General features: G+C 41.3%; 2 protein-coding genes across 4 annotated transcripts; one reads left to right on the plus strand and one right to left on the minus strand.

Moving 5' to 3' along the window:
* The first annotated feature begins 45 nt into the window (after positions 1-45).
* Positions 46-7,404, plus strand: asgr1a (asialoglycoprotein receptor 1a). The gene is made up of 7 exons (XM_088346895.1): positions 46-185; positions 353-460; positions 1,958-2,047; positions 3,649-3,714; positions 3,854-3,946; positions 5,876-6,146; positions 7,180-7,404. The coding sequence occupies exons 1-7, from the start codon at positions 131-133 to the stop codon at positions 7,325-7,327; spliced, it is 831 nt and encodes a 276-aa protein (XP_088203021.1). The 5' UTR covers positions 46-130; the 3' UTR covers positions 7,328-7,404.
* On the minus strand, positions 7,354-26,431 carry LOC148356688 (RPA-related protein RADX-like). 3 transcript variants are annotated; one of them, XM_088346892.1, is made up of 19 exons: positions 26,316-26,431; positions 23,383-23,485; positions 23,143-23,317; positions 22,897-22,991; positions 21,025-21,135; positions 19,756-19,919; positions 19,526-19,682; positions 19,294-19,402; positions 18,345-18,433; positions 18,160-18,276; positions 15,338-15,433; positions 15,112-15,273; positions 14,878-15,002; positions 14,695-14,816; positions 13,675-13,725; positions 12,236-12,279; positions 11,905-12,162; positions 8,830-8,979; positions 7,354-7,666 (listed from the first exon to the last, which is right to left on the minus strand). In XM_088346892.1, exons 1-19 carry the CDS (start codon positions 26,376-26,378, stop codon positions 7,545-7,547), a joined length of 2,313 nt encoding a protein of 770 aa, XP_088203018.1. In that variant the 5' UTR covers positions 26,379-26,431; the 3' UTR covers positions 7,354-7,544. The 3 variants fall into 3 exon arrangements, with proteins under 3 accessions (XP_088203018.1, XP_088203019.1, XP_088203020.1); XM_088346893.1 differs by having other exon boundaries at positions 23,383-23,472; positions 26,316-26,397; XM_088346894.1 differs by lacking the exons at positions 23,383-23,485; positions 26,316-26,431 and having other exon boundaries at positions 22,897-23,059; positions 23,143-23,283.
* Between the last annotated feature and the right edge of the window lie 885 nt (positions 26,432-27,316).

Here is a 27,316-nt window from a genome sequence, read left to right on the forward strand (position 1 = left end):
TGTCACTGGGCACACAGTCAATGCTTTAGTTCAAAGTTCGCCTGGCGGTCAATCACCTCAAGTTGATGGCAGATTTCTCTGTCGTCCCACTACTCTTCATCACAAAGACGAAGCAGATAAACGGATCGCCATGACGACAGAATACCATGACGACGTCGAAGAAGACAGCAACTTCTGGAGTAAAAGTATATTTGTGTGTGTGAGTCCGCGTTGTCTGCTTGTTGTTGTATGTATGTGTGTGTATGTGTGTGAGTTACATATATGTGAGTTATATGTGTTTTGCCTTGTATGCTATGTTACGGATGTTTTCATTCTAATCGTGTTTTTGCGTGTGTTTGGATCATTGTACCAGATCCCCCTCTTAGCACTCGCTCAGGGGTGTCCAGGCTTTCCCGACGCCTGTTTCCGGTTCTGACAGCAGCAGCTATCTTGATCCTGACAATTGCACTGGGAGCCAGCTGTGAGAACACATAATTTATACAGGGTGTTCCAAAACTCTTGGGCACATTTTGACATGGAATATCTCAAAAACTATAAAGGATGTGAACACATCTGGTGAATTCAGAAAGCTTGTCATCAATTTCTACATGGAATGTTCAAAGATGTTAAATGTGAGCACTGTTGACGACACATGAAACCAATAGTCAAATTCTTGCTAAATGCATTCCAGCATTGCATTGTCAATGGTTGCAACAACCTTTGTTATTCGTGCCTTCAGCTCATCCACGCCTCTTCGAATAGGGGGTACATAGACCAATCCTGGAACAAAACCCCACCAAAAATAAACGCATGGTGTGAGCTCCGGAGATCTGAGAAGCGAGGACATGAGATTGTGATCATTCTGCCACGACAGTCCAATTAATCTGTCTTGCAGTATTGAGTTCAGAAACTGTCCAACCCTGAGATTCCAGTAGAGTGGTGCCGCATCCTGTTGGAAAATGAAGTCACCAGACGCTTTCTAACTCAATGTATCCATTAACTAGTTTTCCAGCATGTTAAGGTACGTCTCACCATTGACTGTTCCATTTTCAAAGAAGAATGCTCTGTTGACAGCTTTCTTCGACATAGCAGAAAGCACGGTCACCTTTGGGGAATCTCGCTGATGCTAGAGAAGTTCATCTGGGTCCCAAGTACCTCATATGCAAGTGTTATGCCTGTTAACTTTGCCGTTTAGGTAGAAACTAGCCTTATTGCTAAAAACCATCTGTCATTTACCATTTTCTGTTGCACTGCAATGCAAAATCAAAAAGAGCTGCTATATCATTGTCTTTCACGTGTAGCTGTCTTCTTAAGCAACACCAAACAGTTATGGGACACTAGTGGCTCTTCTGATAGATTTATAGGGACTGTGCTGGAAAGCAGTTGAAACTTGTTCAATCACATCTTCAGAAGATGAGGAATGTCCCGTTCTTTTAGCTGGACATAGGCACCCAAATGTTATGAATTTACCACGCCATATCACTGTAGATAGCAGAATCCATACTCAGTAGTTGCAGCCATGTTTGTCTGGCATCTTGCTGCTACGCCGTGCTCATTTGGCGATGGGTTTATGGTACTGTACAGCCCTTTGAGACTCCTTATGATTAAGGGCTATACAAATAAACATGACTTGACTTGACTTCTTCTCTGGTGGCTCCTTTCCAAATTTTCTACCCAATGCACATTGAACAACAGTCCATGATTCAGTTTTTTGCAAATTCAAGCACACAAAACGCCTTTTCTGGTTGAATGAACACCATTAATGGGTCTGAAGAGACAGAAAAAAATAATCAATAGCCTTACAAAACTCAATGTAATTAGGTTTAAAATGGCACAACTTTTATCTAACTACTATTCATAGTTAAGGATATTGGGGGACTTCAAATGTGTCCAAGACTTTTGAAACATCCTGTATTCACTGTACAATCATTGACAATGGTGTTCCGGGCACCAGAAAAAAAAAACTTTTGTGTGACAGACTCAAAGATGACAAGTCGCTTGTGGTCGGCAGAGGAAAGTGTTGCGAACGTGAGCCAATCGCTGAGTGGAATTCAGCAGCTGGCTGCAGGTAACTGTCTATTTGACCATTATGCCACAATGGCGTCCCATATGACTGCACAATGCATTAAAGAGAACATAATTGAAACTAAAATCTGACCAAGTTTTCTAAAGAAAAAAAAAAGGAAAAAAACGAAAATGCTTGAAAGTAACTTGTGCACAGTCTTACTTGAAAAAAAACAAACAAAAAAAGATCACTTCTCAGTATACAGTAAGCGAGTACAGATACCAGTTGGATAGCAGTTGGAGAAGGCCTTTAGAGGTATCAATAAAGTAAGGCCTCGCTATAATGGGGTTCACCTTTTACTCTCGATGCTTCAACACCATGCATTGTGCCTCACTCTTTTCTGTCTGTCAATAATGTTTAATATGTATGCTTGCAAAAAAATTTCATCCGTTAAAGGGACACTGTATAATATTGGACACCTATCTGTTGCTGTATTGTGTAGTGCAACCAAAAACGAGTGTTACAAAGCACAAGGGAGAAGACAAAGTAGTGGGAATCAAACCATCCCAATTTTCTTATCAGTTTTTTGCCCAGCCTTTCAAACGTTTTTGGGGTACCCTAAGCAGCAAGATGTTGGAAAATCATGTCAGCTCCCTCGAGGAGAGCCTCATGTTATATAAAATAAAAACAAATTTCCTATGGGAAAGTGGTAGGGGGAAAGAAAAGTAATCGTGCATCCCAAGAATGAAACATTTAGACTCAAGATTAAAAACAGACTGATAAAAAAATGAACAAAAGTCTATATTCAGCTGGAAAAACTCTTGTAAAAAAAGAAAAGCATTTTGGTCTGTTGATTTAAAATAACTAGATGTAGTCTAAATAAAATAATCTACAATTAAAATCACAATTGATTCATGACTTGCATGGGACAGAAACTCACCCCTTGTTGTGTTGTGGGGTTAGTGTTAGGTGTCAGGTTGGGAAGAGCCAAGTGGAAAGCATATTTGATGAATGTGAGTGTGTTTTTGACTCTCGCCACCTTCCATTAGATATGGTTTGGTAGATGTGAGTGAGTGAGTGAGTGAGTGAGTGAGTGAGTGAAGAGTGTGAGAGAGAGAGACAGAGAGATAGAGAGAGCGAGAGAGAGATTCCTAAATTTTGTACAATGCCATCATGCTGTAACACACCTCGTCCTGCTGTGTGACATCAAATCCAATTGGTCTATCACACCTGTAAAGGGGACAGTGTGTTATATTTAGTGCCTCCCATGGGTGAAAACATTGATTTGAATTATAGTCAAAAATATTTAATAGAAATGTTAACTTTTATAAATATTCATCCATCTAACCATTATCTGCGCCACTTGTCCTCAGTAGGGTCGCAGGAGTCCCTGGAAGGAAACCCACACAAGCACTCAGAGAACATGCAAACTCCCATGACCACGCGCTAACCACTCATTCACTGTGCCACGGAGAAAAATGTATAGATCAGAAATTTATATTTCATTTAAATTTCCTTGAATCCATACTTAGTAGTCGCCGCCATGTTTGTCTGTCATCTTGCTGCTACGCTGTGTACCTTTGGCACTGGTTTTCGTTCGCATTAGACAATACAGTTCCATCTGCTGGTCAAATATTACACGATGTACCTTTTAAATCTCACAGACGCTGCCAAGGATTTGGAGCGCCTCAAGTTTGCTGTGGCAAGCAACAAAGAAGAGTTGCATTCAAGTGAGTCACGCCAAAAGTTTGGGATAAAAAGCTTAAGAACCAGAAAGGTTGTGTTGTTGTGGGGCCAATATTTGTATTTATTATCATTCTATAGTGTAACAGACCATGCAACAATCGCTGCGTTTGAATTTCCTTCCAGCTTCTGAGGCCTTGAAGCAGCTAGCCACTCTGGACAGCATCAGCAGGAAGGTGGCCACTCTACAGTGCTCACTTGAACGCATCATCAACAACGGTAAACTCCATGCACGTAACACACACACACACTTGAGTGGACGTCTGAAGGCACGAGTTTTTCAAGGTATTCCGAAACTGATTTTTTTTTTTCATTTGGCACAGAACGTGTATTGTTCCTACCTACAACAATGGAATTATGTTGCAAAATATTCCATGTGCAGGGGTGGCCATCTGCCTTGTTTCCTTTAGATCTTTGACATTGAAAACAAAACATTTTCAACATGGAAAATCCCATTAACAAAGCATGTGAGAAAGCTCTGGAACAGACGGCGATTGTAGTAAACAGCGATTGCATATCGCTCATTTCTGCTCGGAGGAGTTAGAACTTTGCTTACTCCGTTGGAGAGGACCTTGCGACGGTTTCATCAGAGTTGCTTTCTTTGACTTCAAAAGTGTGGAGTAAGATTACGTGCCGCTGTTACAGCATGCCTTTCTTATTTGCCTTTTCTTTCTTTTAGGTAGGCGATTGTAGTTTTTCGTTTGTGTGTCGAGGTTAGTATAATTTCGTCCCGCTAGCTTCAGGGCTGCCGAGGGCTTTCCTGTTTTGTTTGCTCCAGTGATGGCGCTAGTTGGCTGCCCACCATGTGTTGATTGGCCAGCTAACATGGCGTTAGCATTGATTTTGTTGTGCTTTATTCCCAGCCAGCATCGCGTTTATCACTGTAGCTGTTGCCGCTTTTCCGTCTTGTATTAAATAGCCTGGCTGCTCACTCTGTATTTTTGGGTCGTCCAGCTTGCGTTTTTCCGCCGAGGCTGCGAGCGTCTTTTTATTGATCAGTTCCGGTTAGCCCATGCTCTCCGTGTTATTCTTTTGCCAGTTATATCTTTTTGGCTGGTCGCCCTTTGTGTTACCATGACTGCATTTTTCTGCGGCACAATGCCTGAGCATTTTTGACAAAAACTACCAAAACCCTGCTTAAATGTATTCTCAAATTCTAAAAATGCAAAATGTGAGAAAATAGTACATGGTTTTTTGCATAAAGTTTATGTTTCATTGGTCTATTCCAATTATTTTCCGGGATAATGCATTCTGAAGAAAGCCTGTCTCGTCTGTGACTTTCTGAGCTGGCGAGCCAGTCACCATATTGGTTTGCATGTTAATTAATCCAAAGGTGAACCCAAGTTTTGGTAGATTTTGTGGAGAATGCTAAGGTGTTGCCGGTTGCATACGGGGATTAAGTAGGTGCAAACAAAACCAAAAGCCTTTGGCAGCACTGACGCTAACAGGGAGCTATCCAGTCAAAATTATACCAACCACGGCACATGCGGCAAAAAACAAACGAAAAGGCACAGTTGCCTCCCTAGATGGGAGCATGCACGCTGTAACCACGGCAGGTAAACTTGCTGCACACAGCTTTTGGAGATTGAAGCACACAACTCAACCAAACAATCACAAGGCCCCAAGCGACAGGGTAAGCAAAATTCAAAAATTTCCAAGCAGAAATGAGCGGTATGCAATGGCTGTTCACTACAATCGCCGTCTGTTTCAGAGCTGCCTTTTCATATTGTGGTAATGGGATTCGCCATGTTGAAAGGGATGCGTTCTTTCAATGACGAGCCAGATCTGTAAAATTTGAGACAAAATTCCTCGAGTCACCTATTGCGTGGAATATTTTGCAACATACCTGCATAATTGTTGGGAGTAACACTGCATGTTCTGTGCCTAAATAACGAATACATATTTTGTTTTTTTTTAATACCTTCAAAACACTCGTAACCTCTCCAACCGATTAACACGTAAAACAATATGGCGACTGGCTGGCTATGGCTCACAGCTCAGAAGTCAAAGATGAGACATGCTGTCTTCAAAATGCAAAATCCCGGAAAATAATTGTAATATACCCATTTAATGTATATATACTTTATGGACAAACCATGTACTGTTTCCTGAAATTTTGCATGTTTAAGAATTTGGAATACCTTTAAGGCTCAACATCGCAAGGCAGCCACTGCTGTCCCCTGTTCTGGGAAAGGGCGGGCTCCAGCTGTTACCAGTTTAGTAAGTCGCTGATGTCCTGGCATGATGCGCGCGACTGGTGCAACGGACACGAGTCGCACTTGGCCATCATCCTGACGGATGAAGATTGGGACTTTCTACGCCGCAATGCACCCGGTCACTTCTTTTGGGTGGGCCTGAGCGACGAGCGAACAGGGTCGTGGGAGTGGGTCAACCAGACACCGTATGTCATGAACCGCAGGTAGGCCGCATCCACACTCATTCTTATTAATCTACTGGCAGTGTTCGGACTAATGCGTTACAAAATAATGCGTTCCTGAGAATGAGTTCTGTAACGTATCATGGAACTCAACTGTTGTTACAACACGGTGCGTTACTCGGCTACTTATTAAAAGCAGAGTACGAATTACAGCAATTTCGCTAACAGTTTCTCTTTCTATTACGTTGTCACATACAACCCTTAATCCAAGAGGAATGTTGAAGAAGGGTAGGCGTGTTCAAATTTACCTATAAAGTGCAATTAAATACAATTACTGTGGCGCCGTCTCAAGCAGAGTATGATGACACTAAATTCTTCCCAATGGAGATATTCTCCCTACTGTACATACTTGTATCCACACTGCATTTACAACTTTAAAATAATGAAATCAGGGGGTCACTTTATATGCACATTGTTTGGTTGTCTGTTACCAGTATTGAATGGTAGACGACGCCTGGGAAGAGGGTGTGGCTTATACAGAAACTACAAAATTAATGGGGCAATTGTGTGCATAGAATTTACAGTATACGTGTGGAAAATTTTAGTACTTTCTTTTGTAAAACTATTTTTGCAATACATCATGCCTGGTGATGAAAAGAAAACGTTTTGGACGGTACCCAAGAATGGAGAAGGAAATCTTTGGTTTTAAGCCCAGAGACAAAATGGATATTTGGCTGTGTCTGGTTGCAAGCTCTCAAATTTGCACAAGCCAAGTAATATGAAGGTTTCACACCTTGCACAGGGTGTACATTTTCTTCTATTTTATTATGCGGCCGTTTTAAAGCAATTTTAGGAGGTCCGCTTCTATGCGAGTATATACGATAATTTTTAACTAGATGTTGATTTTAGAATATTGCGTAACTACTTTTGGGTAATCTGTGATGGTAACAGAATTACTTTCAAAGGAAGTAACTAGCAACTGATGACTGTTTTTCAGTAACGTCTCCATCACTGCATAATGGTATCATTATCTCTACGAAAATTTATCAGTGGGGGGCCGGTTTGTTTGGTTCAGGCACTGGCGGCCCGGGCAGCCTGACAGCTGGATCCATCATGGCCTTGGGCCCGGAGATGAAGACTGTGCTCACGTGCACACAGACGGTCGCCTAAATGACCTGCACTGCTCCACTAGGCTGCCGTTCCTCTGCCAGATGCATGCCTGACTGTAAAAAAGTCCATCAAACAAACGCCTGTATAAAACACTTTAATTACAAAACAATAAAGTGCAACATATTCAGTATCATAGAAATATTTGTGCGACGGTTGAACAGTAAACATAAATAGAAGTGCAATTTTACAAACAAACACTAAATCTTGTCAACTGGGGTGCTGACATGCTGGCCATCAATCAAATGAGCAGGGAAACAACCATAGGAGTCCTCACGGCATCAAAAAGGCCCGGCTGATGACCACCTCATTTAAGTCTCCACCCAGATTGCAGATATCCAGCAAGCAGGCAAGCCTTTGATTGCTCAGCAGCGGTGCCATTGCGATGAGGTCACCTGGTGGATCAAGAGAGGAAGCGTCCTCAGCTACAGTGCCTAGCGAAAGTATTTTTTCATGAACATGTGAGAAACAATCCTGAAGTGTAACCAAATTATTTCAACATTCTATAATATATTTGCAACGAAAAAACTAAAAAGTAGTTGCAAAAATATTACAACCTCCCCGTTCTCTCAGCTCAACTGTCTCCAGAAGTTCCCTGATGACTTCTGAATGATCCAAGGTCAACCTCAATGACTAATTTCACAAATTTTATTCAGAGCACTGTGCGAGCAACTATATCAAAATGGAGAGAGCATAAATCAGCGAAAACCTACCCAGACCTGGCTATCCATCTAAACTTTCCGCCCAGACAAGGAGATACCTGTTCAGAGAAGACACCAAAAGGCCCAAGATCACATTGGATGACCTGCAGGCATTGCCGGCTAAGGAGGGACAATCTGTGCATTAGGCGTGAAAATAACACTGCACATCACCCTGAAAACACCATTTCCACTGTCTAACATGGTGGTGACAGCATCATGCTCTGGGGTTGCTTCTCCTCAGTAGGGACTGGGAAGATGTTTAAGGTGATGGGAAGATGGGAGGAGTGTTACCAGCGATATGAGCAGAAAATCTGTTGGGAGCCTACAGGAGCCCTGAGAATAAGAGGCAGGTTCTCCTACCTAAGGTGGAATGATTTAAAACTACCAAAATAAAGTTGTTAAAAAGTTCACGCTAAAGTTCAGACCTCAATCTCAAAAAGCATTTGTGGAAAAATCTGAAAAATATTGTGTATTAACGATCACTACTTGATCTGTTTTATAAGGAAGAATGGCCAAATATTTGTGTTTCAAAATGTGCAAAACTTATAAAAGCACACCCTAAAAGAGTTGTGGCTGTGATCGCAGCAAAGGGAGGTGGTACAAAGTATTTACCCAAAGGTGTTCTATATTAACCGCAACGGCTACTTTTATCTGTTTTATCTGTAAGCACAATATAAAATGTTGAATAAATTTGGTTTCTTTTCACATTTGTGTCCCACATGTTGTTAAATATTTATTTTAACTTTAAGTTTAAAGCCTAAAATATGACATAATGTCTAAAAGGCCTTGGAGGCCCAATACTTTTGCAAACACTGTAGTAAAGCAGTTAAATTCATAACTCTTTTGACTGTACGCACCTGGCGAAGGCTCGGGAGTGTGAGACGAAAAGGCTCCATGTGACAAGATGGAGGGCCAGGTGTTGTCGTGGCAATGGGAGTGTGGTAAGAGGGAGCAAGAGGAGTGCTGCGGTAGAAAGACGGCAGAGATGCAGCTGCCGTCCGACACAGCTGTGGAGATCACCGTCACACATTAAATGTCGGTGAACATTGACCACATTAAATGCAGGTAAACAGATAAGAGATGAAAAGATGAATTACGGGGGAAAAAAGTCAAAGAGCTATGCCATAAATTCTGGACTACAAAGCACCCCTGATTTAAAGCTGCATGCTCAAACTTAAGAACAAAATTCACTATTTTTTGGGATCAAACATCATCAGATTTTAAGCCGCAGGGTTAAACAGTTGTAAAAATGAACTAATTCATGTCCATATGTTACATTTTAAGCCCAGCGCACACCTGACAAAACGCACGGAGAATTTGGCGTTGACACTTTTGGAATTTTATGGTCGCCGTTCCCTCGCACCTCCGAAGCTGTGTCTTTTTTAGTTCCGCTCTAAATTGTTTACATCACATGTTTTCGGCTTAAGTGATGATTCAAAAAGGTCATTACAAAAACAAGAATATATTTACTAATGCTCCTGAAGAAAACGCAAAAAAAATACTGTGGAGAACAGTGCCATATTGTAACACGGAAAAGGTTGTCACAATTATGGACCAAATTGCATTTCCTTGTTATTGTTCCTAAAGGATTACCAGAAACTTTAACAACCTCACATTAACGCTGATGATATGGAAAGAGAAGCGTAGCGTTTTTGATAAATAACTTCCGCTGTTGTTCAATTTGTAAATAGAAGAATTGATAAGTTGGTGAAAAAGTTCAAATACTGCAAAGACATTGGAAATGTTGAATAAAGTACTTAGAAACATCCTGATTTACTTCTTTTATGTATTATATGAATCATTTTGGCAAAAACATGGTCTCATGTCTTTCGAACCGCGTCATAAATGTTTCCAGACGTCACAGCCGTAGGGGCTTGTACAGAAAATAGAAAAAGTGAAGAATGGAATGAGTTGAAGGAAAGCGGAAAATAAGAAAGGCAGTCTAAGAAAATTTGAAAAACAGATGGAAGTAAGGAAAAAATGAAAAAAATGGGAAAAGGGAATGTAGACAGGAAGATTAATGCAAGACAAGACAGCATGGAGAAGGAAAAGGAAACAAGGATAGGAAATGTGTAAAAACAACAAATGTGAGAAGCAACATCCTACACAAAAATGGAAAAAAAAACAATAGGAAATAAATTAAAAGGATCAAACAGGAAGAAACATCAAGTTAAATGTTAAATAAATTAAATAAAAAAGAATACATTTTGACAAAAAAGAAGGAAATAAAAAAGACAGAAAAGGACAAAATTATCAAAGAAACGAGGGAAAAAAGTAATGTACAGCAGCAATGAAGGTAGGTTGCAACATATGAAGAGTAACGCAGCCTAGAAAATCATTGGCCATTCTCTACCCAGTCTAGAGGTCATTGCCGGCTTGCGTTACACCACCACAGCTATCAACATTATAAAAGACTCTTCTCATCCGGGCTACCACCTCTTTCACCTGCTACCCTATAGCAGGGGTGATAAATGAATGGACTTTACTGTCATTGATATCAACGTTGCAATAAAATATTTACAATGAATTGCTTAGAGACTGGCCAAAGTTATAATATATAATATATAAAATGTTTATGAACGAAAAAGAGTAGTTCATCGTAACAATAGTACAATGAAAAAAGTGCAATAACATTTAACAGCAGTAAAAAAAGAAAATCATTAAGAATATATTTTCAAAGTTTGGTGCGATAACATTTAGCAGCAATCAATAAGAAAAAGTAAAAAGAAATGTTTTAACAGTTTTGTGTCATGATTCACAATTTGGATCACCTGTGCCCGCTGCAGGCTTCAAGTCCTTTTGTAAGCCTGTCACTCCCCGGTTGTCAGTCCGTCAGCGAACCTCTGTTGTTACAAGGCAGGCATTTTTGACCCTGACTCCCACCTGTCCCGTTTTTGCACCCATTTTTTCACCTGTCCATTCCGGATCTCCCCGTTCGCCTCCGGCTACGACCTGTCTTAGATCCCCACCACGTCTGCTCTTCCTTCCCGGCTTACGACCAGTTTTTGATCCCGACTAAGTTTTTGCTCTCCTGTCGACCTGTTTTTCCGTCCTTGACACCGCCATCTCCCGCTACGGAAGATCCACTTCTGTATTCGGATCACGCTCCGATTGCGTGAGCGGCTTGCTTCCCGCGTCCAGTGGGCACCGGATCGCGGGCGCTGTCATTCCTCTTTTTATCGATAAACTTGTGGTTAACGCTACGCATTTGGGTCCTGATTCAGTTCTGGTCGTGACATTTTGCGAAAAAGTATTTGTACAATGAAGTGCATAGAGATTGGCCTAAGTTATAATAACAGTGCAATGTTTATGAACAAAAAGGAGTAGTGCATTGTAACAGTACATTGAAAAGAAGTGCAATACGACTTAGAAGCAACAAAAACGCCAAAATACAAGGTACATATTTTCACAGTTAAGAGCAATAACTTCAAGTAGCAACGAAAAGGGTCGCAAGATATTTTTTCAGTTTTGCGCTCTCTTTAGGGTGGTGATGGACCTGTGGAAGACGCTTTCTCTGAGCCTGTTTGTTCTTGTTTAAAGGGACATGTAGTAACTACCAGAGGGAAACAGGTCAAAGACGTAGTGGCCCAGGTGGGAAGTCTCTTAATACAAAGGATAATTGGCTCAGAGAACATTTTTTCCCCAGGGCCCATTACAACGCTAAACAAGCACACAAACTGTGAAAATATATATCTCTCCACTTATTTGCTATTTTTTTGTTGCAGATAATGTTATTGGACTTTTTATTTCACTACTGTTGCAATGCACTTTTATTTCATTGAACTAGTATACAATGCTTCACTATGTTGTTGTCAATGACAATAAAGACAATTCATTTGAATAGAGAAAGAAACGTCTAAAGTTTAAAGAAAAAAAAAGAAGGAGCGAAAGAAGAAAAGAGAACGGACAGATCGCTCTCAGCCGTCACCAACCTCTGAGCTGAAGTGTGTAGTAGTGGTCACATGTGAAGACGGCTTCACTGCTCAGGGTTCCTTCCAATGTTACCGCAAGTGCCTGTTTTTTCCTGTTTGCAAAGTCATAGCGCATCACTAACGTCTCCGTGGCAACATGCGGGAAATCTGGCGGCGAAAAGCAGCTCGCATACGACGAGTTGGCCTGCTCGTCTTGGTCGTCATCGACATCACCGACCGGGTTTTGGAGGAACTCCATGGAGGCTTCAAAGAGAAGGGCTGGACAGGACATTGACAACATTTCATGTAATTAATATCGCATTGTTTTGTACAGACGAAAGCGCGCACGCACTTGTTTTGTTTTCATAAGCTTGCTGGACAGTTGCGACAGGGCGTCTGTGAAAAAAAAAAGGCACATGGTCATCATTTGAGCCAATTCGAGGGTTTCATTTATAGTCATTCCTAAACATGATCATATTTCAGGCACAGGATGTGTAGTGTTCCTTACCATAATTATGCAAATACAGAAACCCCTTGCTAATTGGCACTTTGGTTATCGCTAGTTTACCGATTCACGAATTTTGAATTGAATTGTCGTTATTGTCATTGATCTACGGATTGTGCATCGTGTTCTGATTAAAGGTAAGCTCGGGCCTGCAGGTATAAAAGCCCGAACTAGCCCAAGCGATTAACTTGATTTAAGGGACCGAGCCCAAAGTTAACCCGAATTTTTACATTTTATTTGTGAGGGGGAAGTGTGATTTCTGTCTGGGACAACAAACACCCACCCTACCCTGCCACACACCTTCCTTCTGTGTCCGACAGTCCCGCCAAACAGCGCAGAACCGAGCGGTTATGACGTCATCTCGAGTTAAGTTTGCTCTTTGTGGGCTTTTATAAAGGTTCAACACAACTTTGCAGATTTTTAATTTTCGCGAGAGGTTCTGCTCCCTATTAACTGCCATAGCCGAGGGATTACTGTATGTTGCAAAATATTCCAGGCGCTAGGGTACTCGAGAAATTTAGTCTCAAAGTTAAACCATCTGGCTTGTTTGAGGTAGAGCTGTGACATCATTGAAGGAACACAACACCTTCAAAAGGGCAAATCTGTATAACACAACATGTGAGGCCAGCTCTTACATTTAACCTCTTTGACTAACTAACATGTAGAACAACAAAGTGAAGCAGCACGGCAGCGCAGTAGTTGGCGCATGCGGGGCACAGTTCTGAGGTCATGGGATCAAACCTCCCTGTGCAGAGTTTGCATGTTCTCCCCGTGCTTGCGTGGGTCTACTCCTATACCTCCCACATTCCAAAAACATGCATGTCAGGTTAATTGGCCGGTCCAAAATATCCCTAGGTGTGAATGAGCGAGTGTTTCTGTGTTCTCTGCGACTGGCTGGCAACCAGTTCAGGGTCCCCACTGCCCACAGCTAGCTGGGATGGGCTCCAGCAATTCCGCGACCCTAGTGAGGATAAGCGGTGCAGATAATGAATGGATGGATGGATGGATGAAAAACAACATAGTGACTTGCTAGGGTGCTGGTGTTCCTTCGATGATGTCACAGCTCAGGATGACAAAGACAAAAAATGCAAAATGCATTCTATCGGAAAATAATTAAAATACTGTATACTGATTGAACATAAATAGATTTCCTGCAAAAAACATGCACTATTTATCATTTTTGCATATTTAAAGATTTAATATTACCTTTAAAACGAGTTTTTCATTTTCTGTTTCTTTTTATCAGAAAGAGTAACAAATGGTTGAAAAGTAAAAGTAACTCTCACCCTTTCTGCGGTGTGTCTGAGTGCAGGTGCAACTTCCTTTTGACTGCTGCTCTGCGCACAAACACAAGAACACGAACAGGCCAGTTTTAAGGAAAAGTCCACCCAAACCTCTTCTTTATCACATGTTTTATTCACATGGTACTCGGGTACAGTAGATTCCAAAATACAGCCTTCCTGCCTTACAATGTTTGAATTTTCACGGCTCACAGATTCCATAACCACCTGGGTCTTTAGGGCACCACTATTTGTGGTGTGTTTTGGACAAGTACAGCCTGGCAGTGCCCATCCCTCTCCAGGACGTTTTTTTTAGGTAGGGGATTGCCCCCCTAGATAAAACAGTCCTGGTTTCCGTGGTTACCAGTAGCAGGAGTAGCCTCGTGATCTGACTTAGATAGAGTACGTTCAAGTGTGAAGTAACGACCCTCTTGATGGCATTTTCCCTACTGTACAAAATCGACAACAAATTATTTGGCGTGCCCCCCCCAAAAAAAGGATTAAATCCAAGCTTTAATTAGAGCTCACTTTACAATATCTCCGGCAGACAAACAGACTGTGAATAGTGAATAGAAAAGAATTAAACTGTACATACAAAATTACTTTAGTTATTCACAATAAGCTACTTCACGTAGCACAATGGGATTTCTCGGGAATGCATTAACCACAAAAACCAACAACATCCTGCCATGACTTCAGCCAGATGCCCACACACAACAGGCCACTGCCAACCCCAGGGCCGCCGACCCACAGCCAATCCACAACAATCACAGTTCTGAGGTCCCTGGCTCAATTCCAGATACCGGCCACCATGCAAAGTCTGCATCTTCTCCCGCCTGCGTGGGATTTTCCAGGTACTCGGGTTTCCTCCCACATTCCAAAAATATCACTAAATAACCAAAAATCCTAGTAACAAACACTGTGTTGTGAGATCCCCGCATGTTTCATATTAAAACATATAATTGTTTAAAGAAAAAAGGGTGGGCTTCCTTTTAAAGAGAACACCAAGGCAGGTAGTGCTGTTACCTGTGACTCGGAGGCGTTGATTGATGGATAGGTGACGTAGGCAACAACAAAAGTGACGAGGCAGCCAAGCTGGGCGATGCTGGAGAAGAGGTCACATCTTGCCAAAAGACGCAGCTCTCCTCCTAATTTTCAGCTATTTGTTATTACATTACACCAAGTGACAGAATTATTGTTTGAGTGTACCTTCCCTAAGCGACAACATGTAACCATGGTAACAGTCGCCTGAATGCAGAAGGTGCGTCGCTCCCTGTAACAGAGTTTATCTATCTCCCTCAAAAGATCACTCCCCTGAAGGAAACCAGGCTCCCCTGAGAGTCAAGAGAGGCAGACACAATAAAAACATATAAGGATGCACTAACAAGAACACAGTAACATTGCGGACTTGCTCAGTTTCATTTTCAAGCATAGACAGCTGACCTTGCCTCTGTCTCATGTACGCAGTCAAGGAAACAGGATGGGGAGGGTACACCAACAAACCGCCAATCAGAGCCTTGTCCAACAGCTGATACTCATCCTGTCTTTGGAACCAGCGGAAGAACATCTGCACAGGAGGCAGCTGGTCAAAACTGTGGCGTTTACCTGTAGGTCAGAGCGTCTGTTGATGGAATGCCACCAGAAAGAATGACAGCTTAAGGGCTTCTACCTGTGTGCCGCAAATGCGTGTACGGTGTGTTGGTCAGGTACAAGGGTGCTGCAGCCGTCCGAACAACTCTCAGACGAAAGCACACAAAGACGGACACTGCACACAGAGGCACACAATTACGATTAAAATTTATGCCAGTCTCCAAGCACTACTTTCTAAATATTTATCCAGAGATACTTTTTCAGATTCAGATTCAGATCTACTTTATTGTCATTCTAGTACACGTGTATACAGAACGAAATGTCGATACATCTGACCCGCACAGTTTCCTCGAATGTACAGATATAAGTAAAAGTTGTATTGTATTATGGCTACGTATAGTATTTTACCATAATGCCGATAGTGCAAGAGGAGTAGCTAACCAGATGTGCAAAATAGGGCAGTCAGGTTAACAAGTCAGGTAAACAGTAACAGTAACACTGTAACAATAACGCTGTAAGTACAATAGTGCAGAGAGCAAATGTGCAAGGAGTGGCAATCTATAAAGAACTGCCAGTAGTGCAAAAAGTCAGATTAGCTGCCGTTTAGATTTAGGTTAACTATATGTTAGATTGACCATTTAACAGTCTAATGGCCAGGGGGACTAGACTACTGCGGAACCTGGTGGTCCTGCACCGCACACTGCAGTACCTCTTCCCAGAGGCTAGCAGAGTGAACAGTCCATGATGGGGGTGAGAGGGGTCCCCGATAATGTTCTTAGCATGGGATAGGCAGCGCTTCTGGCCAATGTCCTGAATGGAGGGAAGTGTAGTCCCGATTATTTTCTCTGCTGTCCTCGTTACCCTCCTCACGCTACCCCAGTCGGTAGCGCTGCAGCCTCCACACCACACAGAGATACAGCTGGTCAGGATACTCTCTATGGTGCCCCTGTAGAATGTGATGAGGGAGGGTGGGGGCAGGTGGGCTCTCCTCATCCTCCGCAGGAAGTACAGGCGCTGCTGTGCCCTCTTAACTAGTGATGCAGTGTTTACGGACCAGGTGAGTTTGTTTGTAATGTGCACCCCTAGGAACTTGATACTGCTGACAACCTCCACAGCCTTGTTGTTGATGCAAAGTGGGGCATGGTTGGGCTGGTTTTTCCTAAAGTCGACAATGATCTCTTTAGTTTTGTCAACATTCAGGACCAGGCTGTTGTCCCTGCACCAGGCCACCAACTGCTCCACCTCCTCTCTGTAGGCCAGGTTGTTGTCGTCCCTGATGAGGCCCACCACTGTTGTGTCGTCAGCATACTTCACGATGTGGTTTGTGGCGGACCTAGGGACGCAGTCGTGTGTCATCAAGGTGAACAGCAAGGGGCTCAGGACACAGCCTTGGGGGGAGCCCGTGCTGAGGTAGATGACATCTGAGATGTGCTGACCTATCCGCACTGATTGGGGTCTGTCACTGAGGAAGTCCAGCAGCCAGTTCCGCAGGGGGGTGTTGAAACCCAGGAGTCTCATTTTGTCTACCAGATGTTGTGGGATGATGGTGTTGAATGCTGAACTGAAGTCCAGGAACAGCATCCGCACATGGGTGTTCTTCTCCTCTAGGTGTGTCAGGCTTAGGTGAAGCGCAGAGGAGATGGCATCCCTGGTGGAGCGGTTTGTCCGGTAGGCAAACTGAAAGGGGTCGAATGAGGAGGGGAGACTGGAGGTGATGTGCTCTTTAACCAGTCTCTCAAAGCACTTCATTATGATAGGAGTCAGTGCAACGGGCCGGTAATCGTTGAATGATTTTTACCTTATTTTTCTCTTTTAAAGGTATTCCCAAACATTTTTTTCTACTAGGCACAGAATGTGTAGTGTTCCTCCCCACAATTGTACAAATGATGTATGTCGCAAACTATTCCACGCGCATGCGGTCTCAAGAAATGTAGTCTCAAAGCAGACCCACGTGGCTTGTATCCTCTAGAGCTGTGTTGTCATTGGAGGAACACACCAATTTCAAAATGGCAAATCCCATTATCACAACATGTGAAGCAGCTCCGGAACAGACAGCAATTGTAGTGAATAGCGATTGCATACCGCACATTTCTGCTTGAAAAATTGGAACTGTGGTTGACACTATCACTGGAGGCCTTGTGACTGTTTTTTTCCGAGTTGCATGCTTTGACCTCCAAAAGCCGCGTATTGGTAAGTTTACCCACAGCCATTACAGCGTGCGTTCCATCTTTGCCTTTGCCTCCTTATAGGTACGCGATAGTGGCTATTTGCGTTTTTCGCTGTGTGTGTCGCGGTTGGTTTAATTTTGTTCAACTAGCTCGTTAGCAATTCTGTTTCGGCTTACGGTGTGCGCACACTGGCTGCCCACCATGTGTTGTTTGGCCAGCTTGCTTGGCAATAGAGCTGATTTTGACGTGTTCCTTGGTTTATTCCCATCCGGCTTGCATTTGTCTCGGTAATTATTGCCACTTTTTGTTGTTCGTTCCCGGTTAACCTGGCTGACGTTAGCGCTAATTTTACCAGTGTTGTTTTATTTCACCCATTTTTGGCAGATTGCCCCTTGTTGTACCAGTACTACATCCACTTGCAACACAACACCGAGGCTTTCTCCACAAACACTACCAAAACCTCGCATAAAAAAATCATGAAATGAAATATTTCGAAGTACTATGAAAAAAAAAATACATGTACTATTTCCTCACGTTTTGCATGTTTAAGAATTTGGAAATACATTTAAGTCTTTAATACATGTTTATCAGCGAGTGCCATATCTAATTTCAAAGTTCACTCAGTTTAAGCAATGACAATACAGACAATTCTAATTCTAAAACATACACTTTCTGCCTAATTAGCAGTCCTATAATGTTTTGATTTGGTTTTTTTTTCATGACTTGATCTCACATGGGTGGAGACCGCGGTGAAGCTTCGGCTGAGAGGTGGCGAAAAGCTGGATCCATATTGGCCGATTGCTGTGACCGTCTTGCAACTGCAGCCAGTGATACTCTAACATCTCCGAGCCTGGATGCACATGATCTGAGTTGAACTGAAGATCAGCTGCATCTTTTCGTCATGGCAATGCCCCTCACCCTTCCTCGTCCGCTCGGCGCGCCCCACGTAAGTCAGCAGACCGATAATGTCGCAGACGCCGTTGCTAGAGAGAGATTGAAGTTCCTCACTACAAAAAGAATATAGAAGCAAATAAAATCAATGTATATACTCTAAGGCTTAAACTCTTCCTTTTTCATATTTCTTGGGGTTTGGATTGGCGTGGACTTTACTTGAAGCAGGCCTTTCTTTACTTTCATTATTTTCATGCCACAAGAAAGAATACAGATAAAGAAAACGCAGGGAAAAGCCTGACAGCAGGCTCCTGCACTCTCCCTGAACCCCATTCTTCCTAGCTAATGTTTTGCGCCCCAATAAGTTTTGCTAAAAGTAAAATAAGCGTAGATAAGTGCAGTGGAAAATAAACCATAGGGCTCTTTGAACATAGTTGGGCTTTGTTAACACAAACCTAATAGAGAAATATTCTACGTTAAACTCCTTAAGGACAGCTCAAGTAACGCACACCTAAAATGTTTAAGAATTTACTTTCTTGATTATGAACTTAATTTTTTAAATTTCTTTTATTTATTTCTGTTTTCGTTCTAGTTTTTGGGACAAGCGTTTTTCCATTCTTCGTTTCGGTAATCCCTAATTATTACTAACACTACAATAATAATGATTAAAAAACAATAATAACAACAATAATAAAAATTATTATTAATAATAGATATAAACTGCATTGAGTAGAAATCGTGTGGTTCTATTCAATTCGGGGGGTTTGTAATGACTCCATGTTATGCATTATAGGTACTCGAGGTATTCAGTATCGGTTGACCTCTCAAGGAATTGAAGGAAATAAAATCCACCTCAAATAACCAAAAATAGTACCCAATTGTTTATGTTTGCACAGTATCCAAACACCCAATTATTTTACAGCAGAAACAGTCATTGCAAATTGAAAAAAATACAAGCCTGTGAACACAGGAATACCTGTTGCAGAAGTTGTAAGTGGTCGCAGGTGGCAGGCTGTTAGTCGCCACAGACGCCTCCCGGAGCAGAGATATGTGAGCGGTGGGATTTCGGCTGTTCACACTAATCTCTGTGGGCACATAGTGTTTTTTTTTTCCCTGTTGGAGACTTTTCAGTTTTGGTTAATCTTTGAGTCCCGCCTAGAATAAATTGTTTATCTAGATAGTAGGAATAAAAGGATGGAAAGAAGTACCAAAATCGTCATCATCTGACTGGTAACGGGACTTGACGCGAAATCCCCTCACACTTATAATTTCGCCGGGCCTGAGAACACGGTACCAGTCGACGCACAGGCTGTTCCATAGCACCAGCGGCCCGCTTCTCGTCGAGTCGTGCACTTCCAGAATGGCCTGCGTCCAAAGCATGTGCAAAAAGCTGCACAAGAGGTTCTGTGCTGTTCTTTGAATATTTTATCTTACTCACCTGATATGGGCAGTTGCAGTTCTTGTCTGCTCTCCCGTAATAAGTCAGGTGCGACATAGCTGTGATGCGCACGATCAGCCGCCGCAGGACGGTACCCATAACCCAGGCTTCTTTGCGCAAGAATGCCTGCCAGAGGCCTTGGATGGTTACGGTGGAACAGAGATCTGTGGTCAGAGTGTGAAAAAATGAGAATGAGAAAGACCGGTGAGAAAAAAAGTTGAAAGGCACGATAAATAAGAATAAAACCGTAAAAAGGCGAAAGGAACCTTGCATAACATGCTTGATTGCTTAGGAAAACGTTGACATTATTTGCTGCTATGTGTTTAACTTATTCTTTCAAAATTGAACAACCAAGTTTGTTGTCAAAACAAAAGTGCTCTCAAGGTTTAAAATACACGCATTTTATCCGGGTTTCTGTCTCACTCCCACATTTTGGGTACCACCTAGCCGGACCTTGGGTAATATTTGTATACTAATGCTAAAGCCTGGTGCACACCTAGCGCCAACTGCATAGGGAATTTGGCGTAGACGCGTTCTGCTGCAGAACATCATTTTCAGCTGCTCTGTTTTCAGCTACCCTTTATGTTGCTTAGCTTATCTGTTTTTCGTATAACGTGAACATTCAAAATAGCGACCACCAGAGTCAGTTATTGATAGACAAGCACTTATTTACTACTGCACTGAATTAAGGCTGTGTCACGTAAAACGTGAGACCTATATTTCTAGACGACAGCGGAAGGGTAACCATGCAGGACAGAATTGCGGCAGATTACAATTCAGACATAAAAATTCATCTTTTGTGTTGTTGTCAGTGAAGGTTGCCTCAATAACGGACCAAATTGCATTCGCTTGTCATCGTTCCTGGGGGATTAACATTCTGGTGTGACTTGACAATGACTCAGATGATAAAGAAAAAGAACACAAGCGTTTTTAAAGGATAATTTTCACCGCTGTTCAATTATAATATATAAATTGAGGACTTCATTCGTAGGTCGAAAAGTTGAAACGTAGTACGTAAATGTTGAGTAAAGTACAGAAAAACCTTGAGTTTTCCTCCTGTGATAAATACAGGGATGTGATTGACGTGAGGAGAAAAAGTCTTAAACCTAGCCAGGGGTTTGGGGGCCGCAGGGATTTATTTAAGAACACATGAATATCAGAGTTTTAGTTTTTCGGCCAAGCGGTTTTCGTTTTTGGCCCCAAATTCTAGTTTTGTATGTATACAGTATACATATATATATGTATGTATATATGTTAAACAGGCCCCACCCATCTCCTCTTGTTCCTCCAGGAAAGGGGCGGTTTTTGTCCAAGCAGGCCCAAAGTAATCCACGTTGTTCCACAGCGGCAGAAAGTGCTTTCGATTGGCCAGGAGAGGACCTGAAGCACACACGTGTCAGCAAATGGCATTCTAGTACAGATGACTAAATAGCTAGGTAGTGGGCTGGTTCAGGCCCATTAACTGATTTAATCTGCAATTGTAAATGTTATATCTAACAGTGAAATTCTTAAATGTAGGTAGACAGTTTCATTAAAAAAGCAGTGAAGTTGTCATCTGCACTTAAATAAGTGTTTGGGTGCGATTGTGAGACTCTGCACTTTGCACATATTTCACTGTGTTAGATACACTGCAGTGGTAATGTATTCAATTGCTGTTTTGCTGTGTTACAAATGCAGTGATTAAGAATTTCACGTTCACGGATCCCTTCACCATCTGGGTGGTAGGGCCACCATTTCTAGAAGAGATTAAATTTTAGTCTGAGAAAAAATGTCAATAAATAATTGTTTCATAGTCAAATCTTACCCCCATGAATAGTCATCAAATCACAAGCTACCCAAAGATTCCCTGTCCCATAGCTAAGAAACACTTTTTATACCAGTACATTTAGGTTCATAATCTGAGAATATTTAGAGGGCCCGACCAAAGGAATTAAACATGTATGTACTTCTTTTAAAATAATAATAAAGATAAGAATAATAGCAATAATAACAGTATTAATAATAACAACATTGGTTATAATCAGGGTTGGGTAGGGTTACTTTAACTAGATTACTTTCCATTACTTTTGGATGACTCCAATACCAAATATGCTAATAAGACAAAATAAACTAAATATGAATAAAATTATGGCTCACAACACATGGTAAGCTTTATCTCCTGGCTTTGATCTCCAGCAAAACTAACATGAAATGCGACAGAAACAAAATGAAAATAAATCCAAGCAGCTTGCCAACATCATTTTTGCCGTTCCATGTATTCAGTTACTCCCCAAGCCTGCACAAAATTTAGCAATTGTATTCATATTTAGTTTCTTTTGTCTTTTATTAGCATATTTGGTATTGGAGTAATCCAAAAGTAATTGAAAGTAATCCAGTTAAAGTAACCCTACACAACCCTGGTTATAATAATAAGCATGAATCCAATGTTGAACATTAAGTTGTCCTCCTAGCATCACACCAAAATCACATCCCTTCATTTTCTGAACCGCTTACCCTGACGAGGGTCACTGCGGTGCCATGTTTTTGGAGTGATGGAGGAAACAGGGGTGCCTTAGGGCACGGGAAGGACCTGCAAACTCCGGAATAGGAGGCCAGTAGTATGATTCGAACCAGGGACCTCTGAACTGTGAGGCGGACATGCTAATAGTTTTTGACTTGGGGATCCATGAATCCTCCAACTCTGTTGCCAAGTTTTCCAGCATGACATAGTTGACCATTCTCCACTATGATTGGCTAAAAGCGCAAAAGTCTCGTTGGATTTATCCTTTACTCTTTTTTTGGCAGGCGGGAATCCTTGTTTCCAAAGAGACAGTTGCCCCGCCTGACAAGTAACTGCACTCGCCAGTGCGAACTACATTGATTTTTCATTCAAAGGTACCATCTCAAAAACCAAGTCCAAGGTCAGTCTGAAATGTTGCCGTGTCAGTAAAACAGCAAAGGTAAAAAATAATGGAGCTTATTTTTCTTTCTCCGTGACCCAGTACCAAAATACCTCCAACCCGGTAGTGGCCCATGGCATGGTGTTTGCCAACGACTGATTTATACCATTAATTTACCAGTCCAGCCCGAGTGAGAGTGGTCTTTCCGCCATATGTCCCCTTTGCTAAAAGGATTTTAAAATCCCTGGCTTAGCTCACTCACTTGACACATCTGACGAGCCGCTCCAGGGCAGTGAATCCTGATTCAAGTCTGGGTGTCCCTCTGATGTGCTCATCTCCACACTGACCAAAATGAAACTGCATGGATGAAGGTTTACATTTGAATGTTTGGCCAGTTTTATAGCCTCTTCTTAATTCCTCTCCCACTATCAATTAAGACAACTTTGTTATTGTTTTTTTATTAAAGTAGAGAGAAAATCTTTCATATCTTTGAAAACCAAGAGGCTACCTTTCGTCTTCTGTGCGGTCCGCCAGGCCCGGCATGGCGGGGACCAGGTTAACATTCCGCACGGCTGACCCCCGGCGCAGAATATTTTTCTCCACAAGTCGGTTAAGCTTGGGATCTAGAGTGACTCGTAAGCGGCAGTCTCCATCGCTCAGTGTGACGTCGTATAGGTTGTCACCTAGATAAGAAGTGGCTCAGGGTCAAAGGCGAAAATGAGGGGCCCATACTGAGTGGCGTACTCACCAGTGAAAATTGTGTGAGGGAAGTAGACAGTGGAGCCCAGGTCTCTTGTATATCGCAGTATGTCCAACAGGTAGAGCGTCTCCCGGCAGACTATTAAAGAACGCTGAAGACATCATTTTGGGACTCATTAAAACCTTGAGTTATAGTTTATTACAATGGCTGGTTATTTTAGGATAGTTTTTATTTCAGTCTTATGTCTACTACGATGTATGCTATTCTAGGCTTTGGTGATCTGGCCAAAAAATGAAATCTCGATTTTATAGCAAAATTTGGAAAATGAGGATTTTATTCAATCGGCATTAAACCCAACCCAGCTTGCCTTTATTTAAGGAAAGTTTTGTTGCATAAAATTATGAGTTTTGCACAATGTTAAAGAGGGGGAAAAAATAAATATTTTAAAATATATTCAAAAAATAGATACCATGCCTTGCAAAAGTATTACTCCCGCAAGATCTTTTTGACATATTGCCATATTTTAGCCTTCAAACTTTGAAAGAGAAATGATGGTCTAAATATGCCTTTTATACAATATTCTATATTCTTATACCCAATATATACTTTTATACTCTTACTTTTATACATTTATATCTTTATACGTTTATATTTCTATAGTGCTAAATAAGTGTGTGGTTTTTCCGATTTCGCAAACACCTTCAACGTCAGGAGAATAAATTCTCGGGCACCAAGGGATGTGCCTCTAATTAAAAAGCTACAACTTGAAGGCCTCTATGAGACCTGCCAGCTGGTTAATCAAGATGGCTTTGACTCCCACATTCCAAGCCGCTCGAAAGCTTGCTTTTCTTCTCACAAAGTTTCACTATCCCTATTGCTCATTATTATACTCGCACGCCATCTAGCGACCAACATTATATACTGCCTTTAAAATTGTGATTCCTATCTAAACCAATCAAATTCATTTCCTGTGTTCATATAAACCAATCAGATGTGTAGTTTCCTTCTTGTGTTTTCCAATGAATGAGCCTTCTGCCATGGGAGGAGCGTGATTTCTCCCTGATCCGATCCTGGAAACGCGCACCTCCGATGGAAGGGGCAATCAAAAACCTAAATCTCAAGAAAGTTATTTTCTTACTTCTACGACAATCTCAGGTTGTGACCTTGACATTACATAGATAAAAAACTCAAAGAATCAACAACATGTGAGGCAAAATTGTGCAAGGCATTTTGCAGATCTTTCGACAAACAAACAAAAGTTTCGCTGGAACTGTACTCCTAGTTTCGCCTGATGTGCCTGAATGCCACAACTCACTAGTTAGTAATTATTGTTTAATAATCAGTATTAGTTTTGAGTAATATCCAACCCAGCCTCAACACCTCCACTATGAGGTCATCAGTGGTCAACCTCAATGACTATAGCCCTGCTGCCTCTGGACCCTCATTAGTTTGCCTAGAGGGCAGACCTCTCCACTAATGATGCAATAAATATAAACCCCTTAGCATCCCATATTTGACCGGATCAGCACAGGAGACATGCACATTGTTGACCCAAAACAGCAGGACAGCAGTATAAGTTTAAATGGAGTGGGAGAAGACTTCTCTGTTGAGTTGCGTTATTAGTCGCAATATGGATAAACAGCTTGCCCAACCATGGTGTGTACGGGTACACTAATCTTAATTTCATGGAACACAGTTTTTTTGGCAATTCCAAGAGGAAACAGGCCTTTTCAAAAGCACTGTAGGAGCCTGTAGCTGCAAGTCCTTAGAACAAGGGACTAGATTGAGGACATCAATTAGGCATGTCCACATTTGCAGTGCCCATCTTGTATGTGGTAAGTTAGCATTGCAATTTGGTGTAGATTGACTTGAATGCCTTAGTAAGTAAGTTGGATAAGTGTAAGGGAATTATAAGTTTGCTACTACTTCTAGTATGCGCTGTAGGTTTGTTACTATGGGTGTTAGCCAATAGACCTTTTATGATAATAACAATAATTATAACATTTAATTAATAAGTATTTAATAAAATAGACATTTAAGAATATTTTTTTATGTTGTTATTATTGATCATTCCGATCAACACTTACAATGTATATGATATATAACGATACAGAGTGCAAGCCAAGGAAAGTCAATGCTTCAAAAGTTTAACTTACGTGAAAACTAAGATACTGTAAATATGAACTGGTCATCTGAGCCACCTTTATCGTCCATTTAACTTGCTAGCATAAAAATGTATTTTGCTTGTTTCTTACCAGATTTGGACCCACGTTGTATACGAGGCGAAAAAGTCACACACAGAAGCTCCACAAAATGGCTCAATCTACATGTAACGCAGATTAAAAGATCTATTTTTGTTGTTGTTGTTTAAAATGAAGTCGCTATCTTGCTCCTTGCACAAACTTTGAGCTTGTTTGAGAACTTACTATAAGGACCCACCACATTTTCTGTCAATTGGCTGGTATAAACTGATATGAAGTCCGCAGTTCCGTCTCAACATTGCGCGCGCAGCCTGGCTACGTCACAATTGTTTACAAAATCTGAAAGGGGTCTTTACTTGTCTATAACAGAGGTTAGATATTGTCCTAAACGCCCGTTAATGTGGTATGATTTTATTTAGAAGACTGTTGATTAAAAGTGCGCTTATTCCTTATAGAGGAATTGTTGATTAGTTCGGAAGGGTGTCAATAAATAGCCCGCCTAAAAAGATGCCTCATTCCCTTATGGAATAAGCAAGTACAGTAGGTGTATTATATCTCATCATTACACATATACAAGTCTAAGTATGTTTAAATCGTAAAAAAATGGAAATGAGGTGTCTTTGCTAGTAACACCACCTAGGTTCAAGCGACCATCGACACCTGCTAAGTGTCATGAATGTTTTTCAAGTCACGTTAGGTGTCGCTATTCATGTCCCGTGAATTTTATTTTATTCAGTTGTATTTATTTTAATTACGACAAGACATTAATTAAGAAAGAACCTGTTTCGTGCCAATTATGGACTGCGCCAGTGTTCGACGCAAGATGCAGTGAGATGCGGCCATGCTGCAAAGCCATGGAGTTTTCAAACGGCAAATCAACAATAAGAGTGCGCATGCGTCACACGCGTCAACGGCAATCGGCAAGGGTCAAACAACGTGCTTCACTACATCATAGCCCAAGCCTATCCATATTCGTTAATTTCTTTTAACTCATTTTCTTTCTTCTGATTAAGTTATTTATGTGGAGCACATTGTTAAGCGCTTTGGGAAGTCATTGACTTGAAAAGCGCTATATAAAATGCAGATCATTTCATAAATGCAGATCATTCTTTCTATTCTAGATTACAATTTATATTCTTTCCTTCTGTTCTCTTTCTTTTATTTGGATTTTTTTCTTTCATTTTCCTTTTTCTTTATGGATGTCTTCTTTCTTTACTTTTATCATTCTTTATTTCACTTCCTTCCTTCTCCCTTTCCTCTTATTTGTTAGAATTAATTTCTGTATTATTTCCTTTTCCCCCCAAATTCTTTTCACATTTTCACTTTTTTATACATTTTCCCATTTTCTTCAAATTTGATTTATTTCTTCTTTCTCTTTCTTTCCTTTTTGTTTTTTCTTGATTTTATTTTTTTGGCGCCATTGTTTCTTTTTTTCTGTCATATTTTTTGCTTCATAAAAAGCTACTAGTGAGAAGCAAAATGTTGCAGTTTGGTCCAATGTATAGGTCAAATATATATGTCATATGTAACAACCCTCAATCATGCGCGACACAAGAGTTCACAGTCAATCGTTTTATTGCCTGCATTCATTAAAAAACAATGCAAAAGTCAGGGCGTCTGTGCACGACGGCAATCATCTTCAGCACGATGTGATTGAACTGAAGGTACGGCATGTGCAAAAGGCCATAAAGTGCCAGATGAAAAAGACAGTTGCACATGCCCATGGCTTAACGATTTAATGCGGTACCAGAATTTTAACAGTTATGCAACAAAAACAAAGA

This window comes from Urocampus carinirostris, chromosome 11 (genome assembly GCF_059441175.1).
Source record: "Urocampus carinirostris isolate Australia breed hairy pipefish chromosome 11, RoL_Ucar_1.0, whole genome shotgun sequence".
Classification (NCBI taxonomy): Eukaryota; Metazoa; Chordata; class Actinopteri; order Syngnathiformes; family Syngnathidae; genus Urocampus; species Urocampus carinirostris.

Bases quoted from the DNA above. Each gene is read 5' to 3' on its own strand.
- asgr1a (XM_088346895.1), top strand. From the start codon at position 131: ATGACGACAGAATACCATGACGACGTCGAAGAAGACAGCAACTTCTGG. The intron at 461-1,957 runs GTGAGAACACAT...TTTGTGTGACAG, and splicing joins AATTGCACTGGGAGCCAGCT to ACTCAAAGATGACAAGTCGC. The intron at 3,715-3,853 runs GTGAGTCACGCC...ATTTCCTTCCAG, and splicing joins CAAAGAAGAGTTGCATTCAA to CTTCTGAGGCCTTGAAGCAG.
- LOC148356688 (XM_088346892.1), bottom strand. From the start codon at position 26,378: ATGGCCGCATCTCACTGCATCTTGCGTCGAACACTGGCGCAGTCCATA. The intron at 23,318-23,382 runs GTGAGTACGCCA...CTTCTTATCTAG, and splicing joins CCCTCACACAATTTTCACTG to GTGACAACCTATACGACGTC. The intron at 13,726-14,694 runs GTAACAGCACTA...GTTTGTGCGCAG, and splicing joins TCAACGCCTCCGAGTCACAG to AGCAGCAGTCAAAAGGAAGT.